General features: G+C 44.1%; 1 protein-coding gene and 1 long non-coding RNA gene across 3 annotated transcripts in view; one reads left to right on the plus strand and one right to left on the minus strand.

The window, feature by feature from the left end:
- Clint1 (clathrin interactor 1) overlaps positions 1 to 17,225 on the minus strand; it is a 55,820-nt gene extending 38,595 nt beyond the window's left edge. The window contains exon 1 of one of the 2 annotated variants that reach the window (XM_085694871.2): positions 17,016 to 17,225. In XM_085694871.2, coding sequence (XP_085550997.2) covers positions 17,016 to 17,056 — 41 coding nt within the window. In that variant the 5' untranslated portion in view covers positions 17,057 to 17,225. The remainder of the gene's footprint in view (positions 1 to 17,015) is intronic. The other variant, XM_085694872.2, reaches the window with a different exon arrangement.
- Positions 17,226 to 19,203: 1,978 nt separating this feature from the next.
- The window catches only part of LOC146892887 (uncharacterized), a 29,423-nt gene continuing 23,014 nt past the window's right edge, over positions 19,204 to 25,612 (plus strand). Inside the window, exon 1 of the long non-coding RNA XR_015003555.2 lies at positions 19,204 to 19,300. This is a non-coding gene — a long non-coding RNA (uncharacterized LOC146892887). The remainder of the gene's footprint in view (positions 19,301 to 25,612) is intronic.

Genomic DNA, 25,612 nt, shown 5'->3' on the forward strand with positions numbered 1-25,612 from the left:
ACTCACACGCAGGTGCTGTGGTGGTGTAAACAAGAACAGCCCTCACAGGCCCATCTATATGAATACTTAGTCATTAGGAAATGGCATCACTTGAGAGGGATAAGGAGGTGTGGCCTTGTTGGAGGAAGTGTTCCACTAGGTGAAGATTTTGAAGTTCCAAAAGCTCAAGCCAGGCTCAGTTTCTCTCCATGCTGCCTGCAGATCAGGGCATAACTCTTAGTTACTACTCCAGCACCATGTCTGCCTGTGTACTTCCATGCTCCCGAAGACGATGATAATGGCCTAACCCTCTGAAACTGTAAACAACTCCCAGTTAAATGCTTTCTTTTATAAGAGTTACTTTGTTCATGGTGTCTCATCACAGCAACAGAACACTTGACTAAGATGAGCGTTATGTGTATGTGTGTGTGCCTGTGTGTATACATACACTTACATACAAATAAAAATAATATAAATCTTTAACACAGAGAACAATAGAGTGGGTGGTGATTTATTTAATCCCTGAAGTCAGGTTTTGTTAGTATCCCTATTTTACAGAAGGTAAACTGAGGTACACGGTTAAAGTTTCTCATTCATTACACAACCACTAAACGGGTGTGTTGAGGATTCAAGCTCAGGGAGTGTGGCCTTAGAGTCTGTGTTGTTCAGTGTTGTCATAGTCATGACTTCAACAATCCTCCCAGTCTGTGTACAACTCAGCACCAGGAGTAACGGACACATTTGGGGTCATTTCACTCCCTTGTTTTTCAAAATCCCTCTTGGGTATCTTATAATATGTAGGACAAATCCAGATTCCACACACGACTTACAAATCCCCATAGGCACAACTCTTCCCTGCTCTGCCACATGCTGTCCCACTGTCTGCACACACAGAACCCCTACTAACTCCCTCCTCTTATGTACTCTATTTTTCAGTACTACTGGAAGCACTGCATTCTCGGAAGGGAAAAGCCCTCATCATCACTTATTATTAGAGCCTCTTCATAACCCTCCTGAACATCTAGTGTTCCCTAGAATTTACTTTTATTTAAATGTGTATGCCCGTGCCTGCTTATCCATAATCCACATGTTTGCAGTGCCCACGGTGGCCAGAAGGTGGTGTTAGATCCCCCAGGACAGGCATTACAGGTGTTTATGAGCCAACTGCTATGGGTGGCTGGGAACAGAGCCCAGATGTTCTTTAAGAGCAAATTCTCTTAACCACTAGCTATCTCTCAAGCCCCAACTATTGTTTTCAGCCATGTCTCTAACTAAACATTTTCACAACTTCAGTACCCACAAGAGCTCCAGGTAAAAGATAATTATTCATTCAATAAACTATCCTGTGGTTTCCTGTATTCCCTGTTAAGACAATGTTCCTTTGGATGTGGGCATCTGCCACGAGACACATGCCTTTCATTTGAGTTATTCATCACGGATTACATAAGCATGAAGAACAAAGTTAAAGGACAGGCAGAGAGGGTAGAGGTACTTGCTGCTGAGCCTGACAATCAGAGTTTAATCCCTGGAACCTACATGGTAGAAGGAGAAAACTGAGTCCCACAAGCAAGTGTACACACACACACACACACTAATAAAACAAAAAACAAAGCCTTTTGTTTTTTAAAGAAAAAATTTAAGGGATAGGCTTCATGACAAGATTTTTGTCTATCTAGAATATGCAAAGTCCTGAGTTTGGTTCATAGACATAACAAACACATACATATACTTTTGTGTGCACAGAAAATATACTTTATTTTCATTCACCATGTAGCAATTATCTATTAAATGAGCAACATCTGTACCTCAAGCTCTTTCATTTATGAGTTTTATTTAATTGTAATGGGGGTGGGGGTGGGAACCATGAACACCACAGTGCACATGTGCAGGCCAGAGGACAACTTCCCAGAGTTGGCTCTCTCCTTCCCCCTTACACAGATTCCGGGGATTAAACTCAGGAAAGCTTACACAACAAGCAGCTTTATCCACTGGGCCATCTTCCCAGCCCAGCTCTTCTCTATTCTTTTTATTTGTTTTTTGATTTTCTCTTTCTTTCTTTCTTTGTAGCCCTGGCTGTCCTGGAACTTGCTCTTATAGACCAGACTCACACAGATCTGACTGCTCTGCCTCCCAAGTACTGTGATTAAAGGCATGTGCCACCTCGCCTGACAAGTTCCTCTTCTATTCTTAGTGTTAATGTTGAAATTAAGAAACTGGGGCTAGGGAGATGGCTCCCTGCATCTTGAGGTGCAAGTTGAGGGCCCAGCACCCAAGCAAAAGCTGGCATATGTGACTGTAACCCAAACACTGAAGGGGTGGGGAAGGCAGATCTCAGGGGCTAACTGGCCAGCCACTCTAGTGAAATGGCTAACTCTAGGTTTAGTGAAGGACCCTGTCCCAAAGGGGAGATAAGGTGTGTAGGACAGAAATGAATAAGACAGCCTGATACCAAACTCTGCCCCCCATAGGTGAACAGCCACAAGCATACAACATATACACACAGGGAAAAAAATAAGAAACTGTACCTGTGCTGTGTACAGTGGTCCAGACTTATAATCCTAGCACCTGGGAGCCTGGAGCAGGAACACTGCCAGCTCAAGGCCAGCCTGGGCTACAAAGTAAGAACTCATGATTTTCCAGCCTCAGTCTCCTGAGTTCTGGCATACATAAATTTTTAATTGATGGGAAAATGCTACTCAGAACATATAGCCAGTTCCTCTCCAACTTTATTCAAAATGATTACCTATTTCAAATAAGCTGTGGTTTAGTCTGGAAGGAAAGCACAGCATCTAACCTTAAATACCTACAGATCCACTGTCAGCTCTTCCTTAGACAAACTTCAAAACAGCTACTTCACACTTCTAGTTGCTAAATGAAGCGCCAACAGCTAGCATTCTAATTAGAACACCGCTGCCATAATTGACTCTTACTGAGCAATCAGCTAAGGCTAAAGGAGGCAGCAGTGCAACAGGAGTGCTGAACACAGGTGTGCGCTGGGACAGGAAGTGCCACTAGCAGGAATGCCGTCCCTGAGAGCGATTTATTGACATAATCAGAATAAATATGCTTTGGTTGTTGTCTGTTCATATCTAATTAGTTTAAGGAAAGCAAACTGCGCTTCTGGGGGTTAAAAAAAAAGGAGAAAACAAATACATAGATGTGTTCTTAACCTCCAAGTCTCTGCCATACACTAGCTGTCTTCATACACGGTGTTCGGTCATCTAACAACATGAAGCCAGACTGAGGATGGTGCTTAGTTGCTGGAGGGGCTGCACATTACAAGTATTTTTTTTTTAAAAAGGAGCACAATTAAAGTAACTTCTTTTCATGTAGATCAGAACGTGTGTCTATAGACACATGGGGTGGGGGATGACACATGGAAACACTGAGCAGTATGGACAAGGGGTTCAGGAATGCCCCGTCATAGTTTCTAGAACTTTCATTTCAAAATACAAAGGTTTAAAAAGTCAGGGAGCTGGCTGCTAGACAGTGTCTCCTAGACATGACAGGTCAGCTGCAGCAACGAGATTAACAGTGTTGTTGCTGAAACAAGACCTGTATGGTGACAGTACCTGCTGACACAGCAATGTGGACCCAGAAGATTTTCCAAGTCCTTACCTTAGATGAAGAAACACACGAAATCAGTGTGCTGGAAGAGGGAGGGTTAGTTTTCTCCAAGGACAAGGGGCCTCCTGGTAGGTTTTCCAAACCCAAGTGGTCAGTCTTAAACACATATACATATGATCAACACTAAATGGACTCAGGTTATTTTTACATATATACCTATATGTATACATGTACACACCTGTGTCAGTATGTCGAAAAATAATAATTATAGAAAGGGTCATGTATTTAGAAGGGCACAGGAGGAGCTGGTAGGGAGAGGGGAAGGGGTGAAAATGATGCAAGCAAAATATCCAAACATGAAATTCTTAAAAAAAAAAAGAAAAGAGAGACAAGCTGGAGATTTGGCTCAGTGGTTAAGAGTACATCTTGTTCTTGCAGAGGACCTGGATTCAGTTCCCAGCACCACATGGTAGCTCACGACCATCTGTAACTCCAGTTCCAAAGATTCTGACATTCTCTACAAGCCCCTGAGGGTTCAATAAACTCAAGTGCATGCATGTACACAATATATTTAAAAATTAAAGTTAAATCAGGGGCAAGGGATATAGCTTAGATGGAGTGCTAGTCTAGCATGCACAAGGCCCTGGGTTCTATCCATAGCACCAGACGTCTGTCATTTCAGCAGCAGGAAGGTAGAGAATCAGAAGTTCAAGATCATCCCTACTGACACATTAAGTTCATACTAATTTTAGGATAGATAGCCTGAGCTATGTGAGAAAATGCCCTTATTGCCCATGCTGCAATGTACTAGGTGCTACCGAACAGTTTAAAACGATCAGTGTATCTTACATGACCTATCTTAATAATGCTGTATGCACAGACTAGCTGCTTTTCAGTAAACTGATGCTTTGCTGTTGTTTTTAAGAAAGGACAGTGTAATATTATTCTTTTGGGGGAAATAGTCAAATAGTCAAGGTACTTTAAAAAATGAACACAGCCCAAGAATTTTATTTGTATAAGATTGCAATTCTAGTTGGAATTACAGACATAATAATTACTAGTAAAACTGCTACATTTAAAATAGGTTAAAATGTTATAAAAATATCGTACTGTACTTATTTATTCATTTATAAACAGGGTCTCACTATATAGCTCTGGCTGGCCTAGAACTCACTGGCCTCAAACTCAAGAGACCCTGACTCTGCCACCAAAGTGCTGATAATAAAGGTTTGGGTCACCATGCTTGAGTAAATAAATTTTAAATTCCTATGAATTAAAACTAACCTTAAAAAATACTGTCATTATGTAACTTTAAAACCTTTGGGTCATAATTTAAAAAACAGTTACAAAAAACTGCTGGGGGAGCAGTTTATAGGTGGAGACCAGAGGACAACTTGCAGAAGTTGTTTCTCTCCTATTACTACGCAAATTCTGGAAATTGAACTTAGATCATTAAGCTTAGTGACAAGTGCCTCTGAGCCACCTTGATGACCCTGCGTTATAACTTTTAAAGTTATCTCAATGACAAAATTTAAACAAACAAAAAAACCCCAGAAGAAGAATCTACTCAGAAGACAATGATAAAATCTAGCACATCAGTTCATTTAATCCTTTAACAGATCCACAGGCAAACTATACCAATTTCACACATAAGTAGCTGTCTGGCTGGGTGGTGGTGGCGCACGCCTTTAATCCCAGCACTCGGGAGACAGAGGCAGGTGGATCTCTGTGACTTCGAGGCCAGCCTGGTCTACAAGAGCTAGTTCCAGGACAGGTTCCAAAGCTACAGAGAACCCTTGTCTCAAAAAAAGAAACAAAAAACAACAACAAAAAAGCTGTCTCCCCTTTCAATGATCTCAACCACCACTCATGAAAAAAATAAAACTGAAACCCAAAGAAATCTGATCAGCTGTCACACTCAGGACTGGCTTTTTAGGTGATACCTTACCTAAAACATTTGAGGGTTTTATCAAATATACTATCTTACTCTAAGGATGAAAAAAACCTGAACAACCTGGGTTAGTAAGCTTTCCAAGGAAACAAACATTCAGCAGTCAGGAGATAGGAAATTCTCTTTGTGGGCTTTGATTCTATCACTTATAAACTGGCCAATTAGTTTCAGATACAGCACCAACTATCCACACTAAATTGTCTGTCTATGACTCTCATACACTTCCAACAGAAGGACAACTGGACATACATACTTCAATAGGGGAATATCTATGACACCACCTTTGTGAATACAAACGGTCTTGCATAGCTCAGGCTAGTCTGCCAAGGCTGACCTGATCTACTTTCCAAGTGCTGGGATGACAGACGTGTCACTGCATCCAGCCTCTTTTTTCACTTTTACCTGTGATTAAACTCACATATATTACCAAATCCTCAAGATTAGGCTTGGCTTTCTGACATAAAGGCTAACAAGGTAAAATAACAAAAATATTATATTTCAAATTATTGACTTTGGACTATTTAGTGAGAGCAAAAGGAGACTTCCTGTCTTTCCTAACAAGTGCTTACTGCTATCAAAAGAGGCTTAGAGCCACCTGGGAAGTGAGAAGTGTCATTTGCCTTGTGACTTCGATTCTGACTCCATGTTCAGTAGCTCACTTGAGTTTCTTTCAGCAGTCACGTTTGAACAATAGGGTCTTCATCAGGTTTTGGCTCTACCTGGTTCTTCTGGGAGTCTGGCTTTGTGTTTTACTTGAAGTATCCAAACTGGAAGAACATCCCCTTTAGTATTGTTTCTTTTTTAAATGCAACTTCACAGAGCCATAGAATCCACTAGAACCTTAAGGTCTGGCTTCATGTTGCCCAGGACTCTGTGGAGTTCTTTAGAAATTGAGTAAGACTTTTCAAAGTCTGCAGAATACTTGCAAGCTCTCAACAGTGTATCCAGTTACTATGTAACATTTAAATATTTGGAATGGATTAGAAAAGCACAGTATCTAGACAGGAAGATACAAGTCTAAGATGCTATTTCCAAGTGGTTCATTTGGAACACAAGAAACATTAGCTAAAATAGATAGGAATCAAACCAGTATAAGAATATCAAAGTGACCATCGTACAAAAAACCAAAGGGCTGAGAACCCGAAGAGCTTCGGAAACTATTTACTGATGATGACTGATTCTGCATCGTGATAATTCCCACAAATGGGACAACATTCTTTGAGACTGATGTCAGAAATGCCTTCATGACAACAGTGAAGGTTTCCTCTCTCACATATGAAAACGTCTGTCTTTCCCTCCATTTTGGGTCAGCTAACGTAAAGATGGTATGTGGGATACTGCAGAAAAGGGGAACTGCCAACCTTGGTTGTGAGTCTTAAGTAGTAAATATGTTTTCCAGGTAAGTTTCAATTTGCAAAAGGTATACACTAGTAACTCAACTTTGGGATAATGAATGAGACAAGTCTGTCAGGTGATTCTTTAGGAAGACCAGCAAAGACTGCAAATATATCTCCTAAAGGCAGATGGCTGTGATTTTAGCTTAGAATATTTTCCAGGTCTGTTACCTTAGAAATGTACCTAGACTTATGTAGCTCATTTTCTTATTAGAATATTAAAACTGGGAGCAGGGAGGTAGAGGTGGAATGGTCAAAATGGTACTTTTAAAAGATTTATTTTTAAAGATTAAAAAGAATATGTGTGCCTGAAGTTGACAGAGGCTAGAAGAGAGTGTCTGATCCCCTAAAACTGGAGTTGCAGATGCTGACCTGCCACGTAAGTACTGGGAATGGACTCAGGTGCTCTACAAGAGCAAGTACTCCTAACCGCTGAGACAGCTCTTCAGGTTCCCACAAAAATATTCTTTAAAAGGAAGGAAGGAAGGAAGGAAGGAAGGAGGGAGGGAGGGAGGGAGGGAGGGAGGGAGGGAGGGAGAAGGGTGGGAGGGGAGGGGAGGGAGGGGAGGAAAGAAAGAAAGGAAGGAAGGAAGGAAGGAAGGAAGGAAGGAAGGAAGGAAGGAAGACGAAAGAAAGAAGGAAAGAAAGAGAAAGAAAGAAACTTATTTGAACATTGATGGTCACTTATTTGGTACATAATGACCTTTATTACTAGAAATGTCCTGATTTAAAGGACAGTCTAACAAATATCAAGTTAGCAAGTTTAACAAATTCATTCAAAAACATTTATTAAGTGTCCACTGCACATAATGAATTTCTAGCATTTGGGCAATAAGGAAAGCAGGAACTAAAATAGACAACTACACACAAACAGAAGAAGGCAGGCATAGGGATGCTGTTTGCATGCAGGTTATGAAATACAGAGCCCAGGGCGGCAATGAGACACGAGGTCAGAGGGGGAGTCTGATCACAGAGGTGAGATGAGAAGCCACTGAAGAATTCCAAGCAGAACTGGCTGGTATTTTTGCTTTTAAGATATGTCTATGCTACGTAGTGCAGACATCCGGGAATCTGATCCTCCAGCCTTAGGCTCCTCAGCACAGGGTCACATGAGCACTGCACCATGTGCAGCGCTGAGTGTACTGCCACTCTAGGGAGGGCCTTATAAACTCTATGTTTATTACTGTTGTGTGTAGGATGTGTGTGTGAGAGAGTACACACCACAGTACATGTGTGGAGATCAGAGCACAACGTTTTGGGGTGAGTTCTTCCTTTCCACCTTCACGTGGGTTTCACATATCAAACTTAGGGCTCCAGACTTGTATAGCAAATGCCTTTACTAACTCAAATCACTAAAGCATCACACCAGCCCCGCTACAAACTTTTATTTGGCTTCGTGATAAATGAACTACCTTTGCCAAAATGCCAAAAGTCCATCCAGCACTAAATATAACCATGAGCCAAACATGCCAAATGAAGAATATGAAATGCAAGTAGCACATGACTTTATGTCACCTCAAAAAGACAAATACGGATGGTAGCAGAAACCTGAGGTTGGAGGAACATAACTATGTTTGAAGCAAGGCTGAATATATAATAAGGCCCTGGTTAAAATAAAAAAAAAACAATCAAAGACAACAACGAATCTGAGAAAAACTACAGAAGACACCAGCTAGCCTGATGTGTTATTTTCAGATTTGCTAAAAATGCATGAGATGTCAAGAAAAATAAAATTAAACTGAATGTGGCTGGGTATGGTGAGACAAGCCTTTAATTCCAGCACCGGGAGGCAGATCTCTGAGTTCCAGGACAGCCACGGCTATGTAGAGAGACCCTGTCTCAAAAAACAAAACCAAATCACAATAAACCCTGAGCTTAAGATGCACATTTCCACCAGGAAAATATAAAGCTCTGTGGGTTTTATATGATGAGTGAAGTGTACAAAAGCGTGTGCACAGGCTGAGCAACCAAAGTGAGTGTGTGCACACTGTCAAACAGCCAACCTCGCATGTAAAGTCCCTGTCCTGCATGCACAGAGCCCCGAGTTCAATCCCTGGCCCTGTAATGTTCAGGAGTGATGGCATTCACATCATCCTAGTAGTTAGGAGGTGGAACCAAGATGACCACAAGTTCAAGGGAGCTCAGGGTCAGTGTGGGCTACAAAAGACTGTCTTAAAGAAAACATTGTAGTTGGGTGTGCTGGTTCACGCCTTCAATCCCAACGGGGGCAAAGCAAAGAAAGCTGATCTCTCCAGATTCACCACATTCATCACACAGAGCTCCAGGCCAGGCAGGGCCACAGAGTGAGACCTTGTTGTGTTTGTTATTTAAAAAGAAAAAGCAAGATTACCAAAAGATTATTTATATTCAAATTATACACAGCATTTAAATGTTCTCCTACACTAAAAAATTAACAAAAATCCATGTCAAAAGAGATTCTAAAATAATCAGTTATTAGATTTTTGAAGTGAAAAACAAAACCTATTGTTATTGTCAGACTCTAAGAACCGTTTGTATTTAACAAATCACCCGTCTACTCTACTCAGAAGCAGCTATACTCGGGATCCAACACAGGGATGTGCTCTATTACTTTACCTGTACTTACTCAACTTTCAGAAAAGCCCCAGTGAGTTTTAAAAGACTTCACTACAGAGCTAGGAAGCCCTTTCTCTACTTCACACATGCTACTCATTCACCGTGGAGAGATGCCTCAAAACTACTTCCAGCTCTCTCAAAGAATCACGGTTGGTTCCCAGCATCCCCTCAGGTCACAAACACCTGTAATTTTAGTTCCAGGAACCCAATGCCCTCTGACCTCTAAGTGCCCATTAATTCACGTGGACACCAGATTCAGACAAATAAAAATTAAATCTTTAAAAGACAGAAACTGTGTATTTGTTATCACATATTTGAGTGATATCTTATGGTCCAGTTTAAGGATGAAATGCCGGCTTCCATTGACATTCATAAAATCTTTTCATGTTTTAGATAAAATGTTTTACATTGGCAATATTTTTAAAATCTTAGGGAAATACAAAACAAGCTAAACGGCACCGTGGAAGTGGCAGGTGGGAACTGCAATATGTCTTTCCAAACACTTCAGTCTCCAATATGTCTTTTGAAAGAATATTCTGCAATACGCTTCACAATATTCAAGTAAAAGCATCCATGAGTTGGTAAAAATAACACAGTGTATGCACAGCAGTGTTTAAGACAAAAGGCTGAGCATGGTGGCCTACACCTATAACGCCAGCACTCAGGATGGAGGGAAGCTGAGGCAAAAGGAATAAGAGTTAAAGGCCACCCTGTAGCACACAGCAAGTCCTGGTCTAGTGAGAACTTCTTAGGAATAAAATTAAAAACAAAACCCAAACAACAGAGTGCCCACTGAGGGCTGGAGAGACGGCTAGCGGTTAAGAGCGCTCGTGCTCTTGCAGAGGACCTGGATTTGGTTCCCAGCATCCACACGGCAGTTCACAATCGTCTCTAACTCCAGTTCTAGAGAATCCGCCTCCTCCTTCGGGCCTCCACAGGAACTGTATACAAGCAGTACACACACATATATGCAAACACTCGTACACATAAGATAAAAATAAATACATCTTTCTTAAAAGCCCACTGTAAACAACGAGCTCACTATCAGGACACAGCTCTTACACACTAGTAAATAACCTACTGTACCTTTACTCTCTCGCTGTACCCCATTTCCTCAGAGCTACCGAGTACCTAACAAAACAGCAACAACACATTTCCCAAGAAGGTACTAGATATCAAGGTATTTTTAAAAAGGCTTCATGTGTAACACCCATGAGCCTATAAAACATGCAAACATGTCTTAGATTACAGTTGAGAAGTCATAGGCACTGCTCTAACACCCAGAGCTACAGCTACTGTTTCTCATTAGTGGCCCTGAGTTTCAATCCATGTCTTACCTGTGATCCACTAGTGGAGTCCAGACTCAGTGACACTAGCTAGAGACAGCTGAACGTGGTGGGAAGTGTCTTTGGCTAGCAAAGACCAATGAAGTAGGCTAACCAAAGAAAGCTTGTTGGAAGTGACAAGCGCACGTAGTCCTAGAAAGTTAAATCACATGTAATTGGGACTAAAAGGCAGTAACTACACAAGACACAGCAGAAATCAGAAAAACGAACTTCTAAGCCAGGTGGTGGCGGCACATGCCTTTTAGTACTTGGGAGGCGGAGACAGGTGGATGGATCTCTGAGAGTTTGGGGCCAGACTGGTCTACAGAGTGAGTTCTAGGACAGGTTCCAAAACACAGAGAAACCCTGTCTCAAAAAACAAAACAAAACAAACAAAAAACAAACTTCTAAACTAGGAAGGAAGCTGTCTTGCTTCCTCAAACTGGAGTTTGAATTTACCAAGATGTCATAATTGTCATATTATAGGTGATACAGTGGACAAGAACATTTATACACTACGATGGGGGTAGAATTTGCAAAATCCAGACTGAGAGAAATGCAAATAACCCAGGTTCTCCAATAACCAAACAAGTAGGGAAACATTTAGGAATAAAAGATGGAGTTTGACTTGCAGGATAAGAGTATCAAGGGAAGACTGGCACGTCTGGCAGTATTATAGGCGAAGCAAGGAGAACAGATATATCTACCAATCAGAAGATTGGAAACAAATGACAGGGCTGGAGAAGTGGGGCTCAGAGATTAAAAATGCTTGCGGCTCTGTAGAGGACCAGGGTTTGATCTCCAGCACCTGTGTGGTAAGGCTCACAACTGACTATAATTCCAGCTGCAGGGGATCCAACATCCTTTTCTGGTCTTCCTGGGTAATGCACTCACATAAACACCCCCCACTCCACACGCACACACAATTAAAAATAAAATGGCTAGGCATGGGGGCGAATTCCACACCAGTCAAGGCTACATAACCAGACTTTGTCTCAAAAAACCAAAAACAAACAAAACAAAAAACAAACTAAACAAGGAAATAAAAAAAAATCATGAAGAAATTAAGAAATACAGGACCAGACATTTGATACCAAGGGGTCACTGAGAATGGCAATGGTATTGTAGTCATGACTGCAATCAATGACTCCTAGCTGACTACAGGGACTCACACCTTAATCCCAGCACCTGGGATCTGAATCAGGGAGGCTGCTCCAGGCTAGAGGTCAGTCTGAGCTGCACAGGGGGTTCTAGGTCAGCCAGGGCCACCGGCAAGATTCTGTCTCAAACCAACCAACCAACACACACACACACACACACACACACACACACACACAAATTAAGTAAGATAATGCCTCACCTTTTAGGAATTGATTCATTTACAGAATAGATAAATTGATATGTTATCTGGGACTTGCTCCAAAATGCCATCCTAGGCTACACAAAGACTGTGTCCCACCTATTTGCCCCCCAAAGGAAAGCAGGCACGCATGAATATAGGAAGCATAAAGAACTTTTAAAATCTTCTAGAAGCTGGGTGGTGGTGGCGCATGCCTTTAATCCCAGCACCCAGGAGGCAGAGGCAGGTGGATCTCTATGAGTTTGAGGCCAGCCTGGTTCAAGTTCCAGGACAGGCTCGAAAGCTACACAGAGAAATCCTGTCTCAAAAAACAAAAACAAACAAAAAGTCTTCTAGAAGTTTTACTTACTTTCATATCTAGATCTTTGACGCTGGCACTTATTTTCAGTTTTTATCACACCAAATTTCAAATACGGCTTCCTAAATACTAAGCTCTTTACCAACTAAGCTGTATCTCCAGCCCCACTTTTCTTTTTCTTAAAGAAATTATTAAATGTCATAAAGGAGTATGAAAAATAATACAGAAGTGTACACACACACAACTGTGAAGCCATATTGTACAAAGTAGGAATATGACTAGTAAGTGTTGCTTACAACGAAGATGACAAGTACCTTTAGTGGCCATACTGGGAAACACATAAAAGCTACCACTAAACTGAAGTGCACACCAAAGGTACGGGCAGGTTGAGGCTGTTAGGAGGCACCCTGGGAACAGTACTAAACCCACTAACTTAAGGTCCCGAAAATTACCCAACGAAATGCTGGCAGGATCTTTCTCAGGAGTTACATTCTCAATACCTACTTGTGTCCTGTTACCAGGAGAAAAGGAGGATAATTAATTCATTGTCTTGGTGGCAACAATTCTCGACAACTGGTTCAGAGCAGTTGTTCTCGGAAGATCAGAGCTGACAAGCACCTTCTCATCTTTGATGCTTAGTTCCAAGAACTGAATGAAGGCTTACTGGCAAGACGGAGATAAACAAGAGTGGGGGGATGAAAGAAAAGCAAAGGAAGAGTCTTCACATTGCAGTGGACTGCAGCAAAGTGCCCTGCCAAGTATGGGCCACTACAGGAGTTCCACAGGGCTGATCTAAGACAACAAATACACGCTCTGTTCAAACAAGTGAAGATACTCCCCTCTGAAGAGCGAAGTTTGCCCATGGAGTAAGTCAGACTCCAACAGCAGTGCACACAGCTCTATCACATTAGCTAAACACCCAGGAACTAAAAACAAGCAATGTATGGCAAGGAAAATAACTAAAGGGGATCTATAATTGAGAGACCAACTTAAAACGAACCATCTACCGCAGATGCCTTGACCTTAAACAGCCAGAGCTGTTTAAACAACTATGCTAAGAAAGGGCTGCTGGTGGAGTACACGGCTCCCTGTAAGGAAAGAGAAGGGTTGGCTGGCTTGCAGAGCCAGCAGCAGCTTCTCTGGACCAGACCATGCATGTCACTTTTGCCACATTCCCCGAATTCCCAGAGAAAAATGCTACAGAGCTACAGAACTTCCAATTCATACCTTGTGTAGGATTACAGATTATAAATGTATTCAATTTATTACAGTTTTGAATTCAGGTCAGAGGTAACAACGCCTAGCTAGCTGCAGCTGCAAGTTTCTTCACTTATCCTTTCCTGCCAGTTGCCTTTGTGAGCAACAAGACAAGACAGGGGAAATGGGTGCCCTCAGCACTGGCTGGCCTATGTGGCCTTCTTTGTTTTCCTGATGTTTTATAATGTTCTGCTCTAGACCCATTTCATAACACCCAGAGGGGTAACCAAGGAGGGCACTATACCCTGACTTCACAGAAGGAGGCTTCAGGCTACCAAGAGTTCGTGTTTGAAGCCCCTCCTTACCTTTGAGCAATGCCTGGGCACAGATGCCAAGGGCTGCTCTGGGGAACGGAAACATTCAGAAAGAATACATTTATCTGGTTGAAATAAGTTACATTTGCTAGTGGGTATACGCTGAAAGCGTTAAGTTTTCCTGAGTCATGAGCTGTACTTAATGATTGCTTCAACCATTTAAATGTAACATTTATTGGTCATCTTTTTTGGCTGTACTTTGCAGTACCCAGGACTTCCACATAGCAGGTAAGCACTCTACCAGTGAGCCATATATCCCTCATTCTCACTCCCCTCCTACACCCCGGACAGAGTCTCCCTCAGCCCAGAGGCCTCAAAGGGGCTATGTAGCAGAGAATGACCCTGAACTCCTGATCGTGTTTCTACTGTCCAAGTGTTGGGATTACGGGTATGTGCCGCCATCCATAGCTTATAAGAGAATTTACTCGCTGGCCCCCGTACTGGGACTGAACCAAGCAAGAGCTACATCGTTGAGTTATAGCCTCAACCTTTGATTACCATTAAATTTTTTTTTAAAAAAAAGTTCATTGTTAGCTCTGTGTGTGTTTCTTTGTCAGTGTGTGCGGGGGGCAGTCATGATGGCCGAGGCTTCAGATTACTTGGAACTGGAGTTTCAGGTGATTGTAAGCTGCCTGATATAGATGCTGGGAAATTATGTTCTGATCCTACAGAAGTGCAATATATACTCTTAATAGACAAGTTATCTTTTCAGGCCTCTTTAATTACCATTAAAAATATGATAATAATAATGATAATGATGATGATGGTGATAATAATAATAATAAACACTCTTTTCAAACTAAATTGTCTCTGGAGGACCACAATTTTCCAAAACTTGCTTGCTTATGTGAAATACTAGTTTTACTGTTTCCTTGATGGGAATTTATCTCATCAAGTACTCAATGAATCTGAAGTCACACCTAGCCCATGGCCACCATAAGAAATTACAAGTTGGAGTCATTCTGCCTTAAACTACAAACAGGGCTGGTTAGAGGCAGAACCTGAACTCTTTATTCCAATCATTGTCTGAACGTTCTACAGGGCCATATTAGTCACCTGGCCATTTCCTCCTCTAACCTCATCCCTCTATTAAACCAATCAGCCATTCCACGGATGCGATTCCCCCATCACGATTTTCTAAGCATACAGTATAACATACTGTACGATGGGTCTGTACAATGCTTATATTTTAAAGTTTTTTTTTCCTGCCAGATAAAGACAAAAATCAAATGCTGAGCACTCATCAGGAAAACTGCCTCCTGTTTTAGCCTCAGTGTGTCAGTGCACATGGAACTTTGGAAAAGTTCTTGGTGGCAACATTCTTACACATCCTTGAGTAAGTTGGCTCAAGGCTGGACTCCAGACTGGACAGAAACAAGAAAGGGACTGCTTCACTGTCCCTTCAGACTCTGCAGTATCACACATTTGGTGAGGGTGGGTTTCTTAGTTTTCTTTAGCTACCCTCTGACTTAGAAGCAGAGGTAGGGTAGTTTTCTAAAGACTTCTTACAACTTCTAAACAAAGTTGGTATTCTATTTCTTATGAGATACCCTGAAAACACCCAAGGACTCGGAAAAGAAATGATTTTTCTCTTTGGTTAAACCAAAGCAGAGTTTACAAAGAGTGGAATGGCCCCATATAAATTTCTGAAAACTTAATGGAAAAATGAACGATAAAATCACGAAAGGAAAATCTTTCAGACTTGCAGCTTCTCTGTGAGGTTTATCTCACTTCAAAGTCGCAAAAGTGTGCTCTTTCAGAAGTGCGCTGACATGAACATGTTTTGTTATAAAGACTCCTATGAAATGGAAACCCTCGGTTCTTCATTTTCATAACTTAACAAGGCCATAATTATCTTCATTCTGAACCAGGGAAGACAGAAGTACGTCAAGGTTGCGATAAGAACCCAGCTCTTTCGGGTCTGAAAACGGTACTTTAAGCACTGGACTAACTTAGGGCGCGAGGCAAAATTTGCACTGTCAAACTCTGGTTCCATATGAAGCATTATCCAAGTCGCTGCAAAATATGTTGCTTTCTGGAGTCAAGAAGAGCTTCTTCACTTCCTGGTTTTCGGTTAGGAGGGTGGCTCAAACCAACTGTTTTCTTACCACACTTATTGCATAATCGCAAAAACCCAAAAGGAAGAGGGCTGGTTAAATGTTTAAACTTTTATTTCCTGGTGACCTAGAAGACCTGTTAAATTCGATAAGCTCAACCTAAGGGTTAAGGGTTCCTCAGTATACTAAGGTCACTGGAGTTATTTCGGTCTGAAAGGCGTTAAAAGCAGGTCAACAGGATACACAAACTTGGTTGTTGTTTTTTTCTCTTCCTTTAGAGAAATTCTTATTGGAATGATGTCTTAATGAAAACGAATGGAACAAGCGACCCACTCAAAACTACGAGTAGTGGGTGGGAACGTTAGAGGGAAACGATCATGAAAAGTTGTCTGGTCATCTGCTTTCACTCGGGGTGAGAAACCAGAAGGGCGAGTCTCCAGCAACTCCAGCCTGGCCACAATGACCACTTGTTACACCTCCCACCCACTGCACTGCAGGTTCACTAGAAATTAAAAGGACTCCAACAAGCTAAAGGACATACCCGGCCAGGCCTAAGGTGTCTCTGGATTATACCCCAAGGGGGGCGGTGGGCGGGTGCACTGTGTCCCCTCGCCCCCAAGCCCGGCCTGGTGTCCAGGAGGCCAAATTCCAGCTAGGCTGGGTACGATCAAAGCATCCGCCTGCCAGGCGAGGGGTAGGGGCGCGGTGAGGACGTCCCGGGGAGCAGGGATGCGAACGGGGGAAGGGGGTTCTGCACCACCGGAGGCTCAGGGACCGAGGCCCAGGCCCGCAGCGGCCGCCGCCATCACCGGGCCGCGGGGCGGGGGGGCGTGCCGCGCGCCCCCGCGCGCCGGACCACCGTGCGCACGCTCCCCGCCCCCGCCGCGGCCCCGGCCGCAACTGCCCCCCGATACTCACGCTTTGTCCACCAGCTCCCGCACTTTCCACATGTTCAGCATCGCGCCCCGCGCGGCCCGGCCCGCTGCCGCCTGCCGCCGTACCCCACGGACCCCGGGACGCCTCCGCGCCGGGGCTGGTCCAGGCCCGGGTCGCTGCCGCCACCCACCGCCGCGAACTCTTCCTCGCTGGAGCTCCTTCTCCCGGCCACAGCCACGGCGCCTCCGGTGACACGTCGAGACGCGGCCGCACCGGCGCTGCGTGGGGCGGAAGTGGCCGGCTTTCCGCCCGCGCCGCGCGCCGCACGCCGGGAATTGTAGTCCGCGTCCTGCTCTCCTGAAGCGCCGGCGGACTAAGGTTGCCACGGTTTGGGGACCTCGGACAGAACCTCCAGGTGATCGCCATCCCAGTGACAGTTGCATGACTTACTCACGCTCACCTTCTTCATCTGCACAACGTGAATGCTAAGCTTGATTATCCGAGTGTGATTGGCGTGCGTGTTCTTTCTTTACGCACGTGTCTCTGCACTTACTTCCAAACATCTAGATATCTATATATCACTAAACCTGGAGCTTCCAGCTCTGATTAGTTAAGAATATTTTTCTAAATCCTTTCTCATTCTAGTTCTATGATACAGTGATTTTATATGTAAACAGTTACTTGATACCTTCGTTGGATACATTGTTACAAGCTCACTATCGTTGGGAAACCAGAAAGCCAGCACCAAAATATACACAGCATACCTATATGTATTTTATGTGATACACCCAAGAACTTAATAGTTTTAATTTCTAAAAGCACACATACACACTGCTCTCTGAGATCTGCTAAAGTAATTGTCACTGATCACATTTCCACTTATTTACGTCAGTCAAAGCAGCTGATAAAGCTTGAAATAACCTTAAGTTTCATTTTAGGCAGCTCCTTGAATTCACAGAGAGCCGCCTGCCTCTGCCGCCCGGAGGCTGGGATTAAAGGAGCACATCACCACCGTCCAGCGACTCCTTAGATTTTATAGGTTTTGGCCGCCCTGTTGGCACACTGCACTTGGGAGGCAGTGGCAGAGGCATCTGGATGAGTTTGAGGACAGTCTGGTTAACATAGGAAGTACTAGGTCAGCCAGAGTTACACAGTAAGACCTTTTTTTTCCCCAAGGAAAAAAAAATCCAACAGCTTAGCAAAAGAGCAATGGTTAAATATGCTACAAGATTCTCTGAGTAAGTAAACACATCTGAGCTATGTTCGAGTCCAAGCCCGAGCTTGAACAAATAAAGACTCTTTGCTTTTGTGTATGGAAAAAAAAAACCTTGTTTTTTTTAAATTATCATTTTAAAAATTAATTAAATATTTATAAAAATATTTAAATATTAGGTAAAATTATGATTCTTATTTTTTACTTTAAAAACTCTGCCACTACTTGCTGAGCATCTTCAGGATGGCACAAGTGAAGACTGCAGCTGGGTCTCCAGTTCCCTGGAAGCTTAAAGGTCCATGGAGGAGGGACATAACAATCAAAAACCATTTAATTAGAGAGAACAAATGCTTGTTGAAATAAAGAACAATGTTACAGACAATGATGCGAGAGAAAAATAACATTGGAGAATATTTAGGGCTCTTTGAGGAGATGGGATGTAAGCTAAACTGGACCGATACAAAGGAATTGGCTGTAAGAAGATCAAGAGAAGAAATATTGGGGGAGGGAGCATGTGCCCCCCCCACAAACCCTTAATATTCACAATGAAAGGGGAAATGGTGGCTGTCAGTAGCAATGGTCCCAGGCCCTCTGATTCCAGATCTGTCAGCCCAGACCGCTGTTCAGTCTGCATTTACTTGGTCATTGGAAGCAGCTTTGAAAGGGCTCCAGTAAGGCCCTGAAAAAGAGCAAACTAAACCAAGAAGTATAGAGAGCAGAAATCAAGATACAGCTGGCTCACATAATCCTTAAGACTGGACCCTGGAGATCACACTAAATAAGTTGGAGCGTTAGGTTGGGAAGGGAGGCGGATGGACAGGTACAGAGGCGATCAGAAATGGAGCTTTCAAAAGCAATGTTTACTTTCCCGTTGTAAGTGTTGTCCAGCCCAAAGTTCAAAGAATGGAATGCGGCCAGGGCAGATGAGAGAAACTGTTTTGCATAAATAAGAGCTCAGCAAGTTAACTTCCAAATAAGCCAGTGGGGGGGGGGGCGGTGTTGGGGAGGGGGGAACACCTGCAGAATGGGCAGGGCACAAAACTAGCAGCTTCTATGCCCTGGGCTCTTCACAGCAGTGCACGGCCAGGCTCGCCATTCAACCACCAAACACAATGTGAGTGTCTCATATTCTCCATCCAACGCCAAGTGTGAGTATATCTAGAATTAATCTGAGTTGTCACCTGTGGCGTGTTTAGAGTCCACTGGGGCCAGACAGAATGCAGCACTAAAATCTTTCTGTCCGCTGTTCAGAGGGAGGGGAGCCCCCAAAAGGGCTCAGAAAGAGTTTGTTTGAAAGGTGGTCTCCTGAGACTAAGCATTTGCATATCGGCAGGGTGTTCCATTTTTTACCTTTTTAATCTTGCAAGTTTGAGGGCAGTTGCCATAGTAACTTCTTTATAGCCAGCTAACTACGGCCACGGTAGAAAAATAAATGGGGACACGCCCCACCAATCCCCCCTCAGGAAAACATTGTTCACTAAGTGAGCCGATGCCTTTAAAGTAAGGCTAAGCCATCATGTGTCCTGAAAGGCAACACACTCAGCTCTGTTTGTTACGTGCGAGGAGCAGTCACAGGCGAATGGACACCAACTGCTTAGCTCAGGTGGTTGGCTCTCAAGCGGTTCCTTCAGAGAGCTCTGTATGACAGTCATGGGACAACAATTTTACCAAAGATCACAGTGGAGGAATAAGGGTTTCTAGGTTCTTGGCTTCTTATTCAAATCATTGAAATAAGGGCTCACACTGGTTTCCAAAGTAGCAAGAAAGCTTTATTTAAAGCAAAGCAATAGATCAGAATACAAAAAAAGAAAGAAAGAAAGAAAGAAAGAAAGAAAGAAAGAAAGAAAGAAAGAAATCAGAATCCACTGCAAGAGCTGAGCTATGTGAATGAAGGCTTTCAAGGTCTCTTTTATGGGGTTTAAAAAAAGGGATTTGGTTGCTAAAGCAAGTGTTGGGAGTGATTGTGTGTTTGATTGATAGATTAGGCCTTAAGATCATTTTTATACTGCACATATCCTTGCCCAACTATGCATAGGCACAAGATGGTAAGTAGGGGACTATCCCTCAAAGGTCATTTGAAGGATCTTATTTTGTCTTGTTGCTCATGCACCCAAATCCACTTCAGGCTGGACTGACATTTCCAGTTGTTATGCTGAATACGTGGTGAATATAGTTGGACAGAAACTGTCTGTGTTTGGTTGTTGTTAGGTAAGGAGAAACATTCTCCCTTGTTCAGAGGGAGGAGGATATGGGTAATTCACTGTAGGTGGGGGTTCTAAGGTTTCGAGGTGCATTGTTCACAGAGGGGCTTGTGTTCATAGTACATACGGGTGACAGGCGGTCAAGTGCATTATGAGAAGAGGGGTATGTATATAACTCAAACCTACAGGGTCCCGGGTTACTAGGCTCTCCTGTGCTTGACTGATTCAGCACCATCCAGACTTCCAAGAGGACCAATTGGCTAGGGCATATAATCCTATCGTCCGGGGATTCAATCAGGAGGACAAGCAGGAGTTCTGGGCTCACATGGCTACATACTTCGTTCCAAGACACCCCAAGCTACAGAATGACGTGCTGTCTCAATAAACAAACAAACAAACAAACAAATAAAATAGAGGCAGTTCAGCAGCTAAGAGTACTGACTGATCTTTCAGAAGACCAGGGCTTGATTCTAAGCACCCACAGGGTAACTTACAACCCTCTGGAACTTCAGTTCCAGGGCATCTAAAGTCATCTTCTGGCTTCCGTGAGTACTAGGCATACAGATATACATGCAGACAAAACACCCAGGAAAGAAAAAGAAGTGGATGGTATGGTAATTCAAAATGATGAAAACAAGTAGTGAACAAAGCAAGCAAGACAACAAAGAAACAAAAGACCAGTTGCAAGGCGTGTGGTTGGCAGATACCCTCCAATGACCTCTCTTCTAGGACCATTTGTTCCCGGGCTCAAGGTGGGCCAGAACTGGGCTGTTTCTGCCCAATGTTCCACCCACTTCCTCCACTCCTGGACAACCAGAGCTTTGCTGCAATGACTCCTCTTGTGCCCACTATTTTTTTCCTCCTCTCCCTTCGCAGGTGGCAGAACTGCCTTGGGGTTTGAAACTCTAGCCACCTGTTCTTGCTTTCCACTCCCTTCTCCCTTCCTCCCCACACCCATGCGTCTCGACACCTCTAATTCCCTCTTAGCTTCTTGTCTGCTGTACGCAGACTGACCCAGGAAGTAAAACCATGTAGCTTAGCTTTCTGTAGTTGGATCCTGCGTCTTGATTTTGATGACACCTGACTGTTCTTCCTCTTTAGGAGGGAGAATACTTCATTTCTAGATGTATTATGTGGGCTGCCACAAAAAGCCAGGTAGATTATAGATTGCGCAACCCCTTGGGCACCGTTTACATAGACTGTCATGAACAGGTTATACAATCAACTAGGAAGGATGTGGTTAATGCGTGTGGGATATGAGTGTGGGATATGAGTGGCAAACTAAACAGTCGGGTGTTGTAGTACACACCTTTAGTCCCAGCACTCAGGAGGTAGAAGTAGATGGACCTCTGCGAGTTTGAGGCCAGCCTTGACTGCATAGCAAGCTCCAGGCTGGCAAGGGCTATGTAGAGAGACCCTGTTTCAAAATAAAATAAAATAAAATAAAATAAAATAAAACAAAACAAAACAAAACAAAACAAAACAGAGTTGTTGGCTGAGAATTTCAGAACTTGGGGCCAGGCGGGCTGGATTTAAAATTTTAATCTTTATTTTGACACTCACTAGCCATATGATCAAAATTATTTTACCTCTCAGTCTCAGTGTTCTCTTATGAGTAGGGAGAATTAATTAGAGCTCTATTGTGAAGGCATTTTTCAGCCACCCATCAGTAAGTCATGGACATCTTTCAAAATGCCAGTCTTCTGGTCTACCTCTTGGATTTCTGATTCAGTTTCTTCCATCGATGCCAGTTTGCTAGTGACCTAATCATTTGCAATCTCCTTAGGCAGAATAAAAAGGCCTTAAACTATACCACAGGGGTAGAGCTTTCGCCTAGTGCACACAAGGTAAGAAAGTAACACGAAGAAACAAACGAAGGCGTGACAAAACCAGGAAATTATAGCCTTGGAAACTCAGACACTTGCTGTGCAAACTTCGTAAGTATTGCCAGGATTCCCACTCTGATTTTCATTTTACCTGCTTGCAGGTAGGCATCTCATCGTCAAGAGGACGAAGGCCTAGGCCCTTTACAGAGATAGTAGCCATTTGTTTTCAGTTAAGCATCACTGGGGGAAGAGGTAAGTCTGTCTGGTCCAGGAGGCTAACATTAGGAGTGATTTTCTCATCAGCCTAATTTGGCACACGCAGTCATCAGGACTACTCATTTCTGGGGGGAACTGATTGGTTGGGGTTGGATCACATGGTCCCCTTCTCACAACGGAATTTAGGGAGTGGGCAGCTCTAGTAGAGCCACACCACTAGCAAACGACATGCTCTCTGATGCAGGCAAGAACACCCACTGAGGCTGAAGTTCGGGAGTGTATTTTCAGGCCAAACGAAGCCCAAAATTATTTTTGCCAGACCTGGGAATGCTCGGCCCTAGGTCCGACTAGTTTCATTCTTACTGGCTATCTGAATTCCACAGACAGCCAGGGTAGGGAAGGCGGAAGTGAAAAGAAAGGCAGGAGGAATAACAGGAAAGAGCCTTCAGGAAAGAAGCGGTGAAAAGCTGCCGCAGGTCAGCGGACTATCCAGACTTTGTTGCTGTCTGTTCTGCCAGTAGCTGGGCCCTTCCTGGATGAAACTCGATCCTGCTCAGTGTGCTCAGAGGCTCGGAGGGGCCTCCTCAGAGAGCCTGGCGTGTGTGCTGCAGGGAGAAGGCAGGCCTTCCTGGAGATGGGCAGGTCCGAGTCTACAGAAGCAATGGTGTAGGGCCTGCCTGGGTGCCTCCTGGCTGTTGCTCCTTTGCTTTCTGAACCGGGAGAGCCTCAGGGCACAAGCTGCCCCTACTGTAGACCTCTGAAAAGGATGCCATCAGCTTGTGCCCTGAGGCACATTTTTATGTGAATGAACTTTTTTTTGTCTGAACGTATATATGTGCAACTTGTTCATGCCAGGTGTCTGCGAAGATAGAAGAAGGTGTTTGATACCCTGGGATAGACTTACAGACAGTTGTGAGCTGCCATGTGGGTGCTGGGCATCGAACCCAGGTCCTTTGACCACCAAGCCAACTCTCTATCCTTGGCTAACTCATTTTTAAAGAAGGGATTTCTGAGGCCAGGCAGTTGGTGGCACAAGCCTTTAATCTCAGCACCCAAGAGGCAGAGGCAGGTGAGTCTCTGAGTTCAAGGCCAGGCTGATCTCCACAGGGAGTTCCAGGACAGCCAGGGCTACACAGAAAAACCCTATGTCAAAACCTCTGCCGGCCCCCACCAAAAGGGGTGGATTTGGGGAAAGACCAAGTACTATGAGAAATCCCACTGAGTCTTCGCTAGCTCCTGAACTCTCTTAGGTCTCGAGAATTATGCTACAGTGCTATAGGGCAGCATCTGATGCGACGAACACTAGTTGATGGATGGCTTGTCTTTAGAAAACAATGAATGTGACCCAAGACTTGGGGGAAGAACAATCGGCTAGGTGTGTTTTCTTTCTGGGATAGTCAACCTTTGTCATTTATGGGGCCATCTGTAATACACGGTGGAACTAAGGAATAGCTGCCACCTGAAAAACTTAGTGTACAGGCATGGACCCTTACTCTGTACTCTGTTGTCCTTCCACCCAGGGACCTGTGAACGAGACTGGGCCAGGGCAGATTGGCAAGCAAGAGCTCCTGTGTGTGAGGTGCATTCACACGGAAGTGCTCGGCAATGAGGAACTCGGGGGTGGGAGGAGTTAGAAATCTGGGCTCCTATACCTAACTCAGTAGGGAAAGAGAGCAGGGAGAAAAGGTACCCATAGGCAGGGGAAGTGGGTTTTACCCTGCTATGGTAGAAAGGTTTGTGAGGATCCTTCTCTACACAACTGTGACTGGTCATAGTGTTGTCATCAAACTCTGGCCAGGGAGGGACTGCATGGCCAGTTTATTCTTGGTTTCTGTCCTTGGGGCAGACGCCTTCCCAAAAAGGGAATTTATGGCAGTCTTTCTCAGAATTTTCTGTCTTGAGGTCAGATAAGGGGATTTCCAGAAGGCTTCTTTCTGTACTGGTGAATCTCAAATGTCTTCAGCTTAATTTGTTAGCTAACTCTAGAGTTCTGGTGTGCCCCCACATCGCCCAATATGGAAGACAGGTGCGGAAGCAAAAAAACTGAAGGGAGATAGGTGAGTCGGGGTTGCACGCCAAGGACAGAAGGAGCGGCTGTGGCATCGGTCACACCTGGTCTCTACGACAGAGCTGTGTGACCTTAACTAACTGTAACTTAGGTCTTAGCACCCTCATTGTCAAGTCGAGTCTCGGACTCATCGGGGTTGCTGTGAGAAGTGAATGGACTGACCTACATTAAACGTCCACCATACGGGATGAGAAGGTGACCGATAGTCCTGAGGTCATCCAAGGTGGGTTCCCAGCACCCAAATCAGGTAGCTCGTAACTGTCTAGAGCATAATTCAGTTTCAGGGGATTTGATGCCCTCTTTTGGCCTTCATAGTTATTTATACTCCCACATGTGCTCGTGGGCATGCGCGCGCGCACGCGCGCGCGCGCACACACACACACACACACACACACACACACACGCACAAAACCTTAAAATCTCAAAAAAAAATTCTACCATAGCACCTGGCGTGGTTTGAGGCCCCAATAAAGACAAGGTCTATTACTGCTAAATTGTTTATATCTAGACAGCTCAGTTGACGTGGGAGAGCGTGTTGGGTGAATTTCGTTAACTCTTGCAACAAATATCCATCCGGGCTCTTATCTCCGTGGGAAAAAAATGTACAGTGAAAACCAGACCCGCTTCCTGTTCTCATGGAGCTTGCCGTCTTGGGGAGAATTCAGACGCTAAACCAACAACGCCAGGGCCAATTTGTCATCACAAGCCCTGGGGAATGCCGCCGTGGAGGAGGGAACAGGATGGTGCGAGAGAACGCAGGGTGGTATTTCATCTAGATGGGGTAGGCGTGGGGCCCAGGAAAGGCCTCTCTGGGCAGGGTGACCTTTAAGGCAGGAGTGGAAAGACGATCTGAAGGTGAGAGAATGGAAGAATTGTCCAGGTGGAGAGAGCAGTCTGTGGCAAGGCCTCCTCCCATGGTGGAGATTAGTTTGTTCTGGGACCTGAGAGGAGGTCCTGGCGACTAGGAGAGAGGAGGAAGGTCAGAGGTGAGCTCGGGGACTTGATGGTTCTTTGCTTGCTCAACTCATCCCCTGCTCTGCTTCAGTCTGACTTGTGTGGGCTTCGAGGCCCACAGTATCATGGCTTTGGACTCCCCGAAGATCCTGCCATTTGGG

Source organism: Myodes glareolus, chromosome 9, assembly GCF_982192425.1.
Source record: "Myodes glareolus chromosome 9, mMyoGla1.1, whole genome shotgun sequence".
NCBI classification, from domain to species: domain Eukaryota; kingdom Metazoa; phylum Chordata; class Mammalia; order Rodentia; family Cricetidae; genus Myodes; species Myodes glareolus.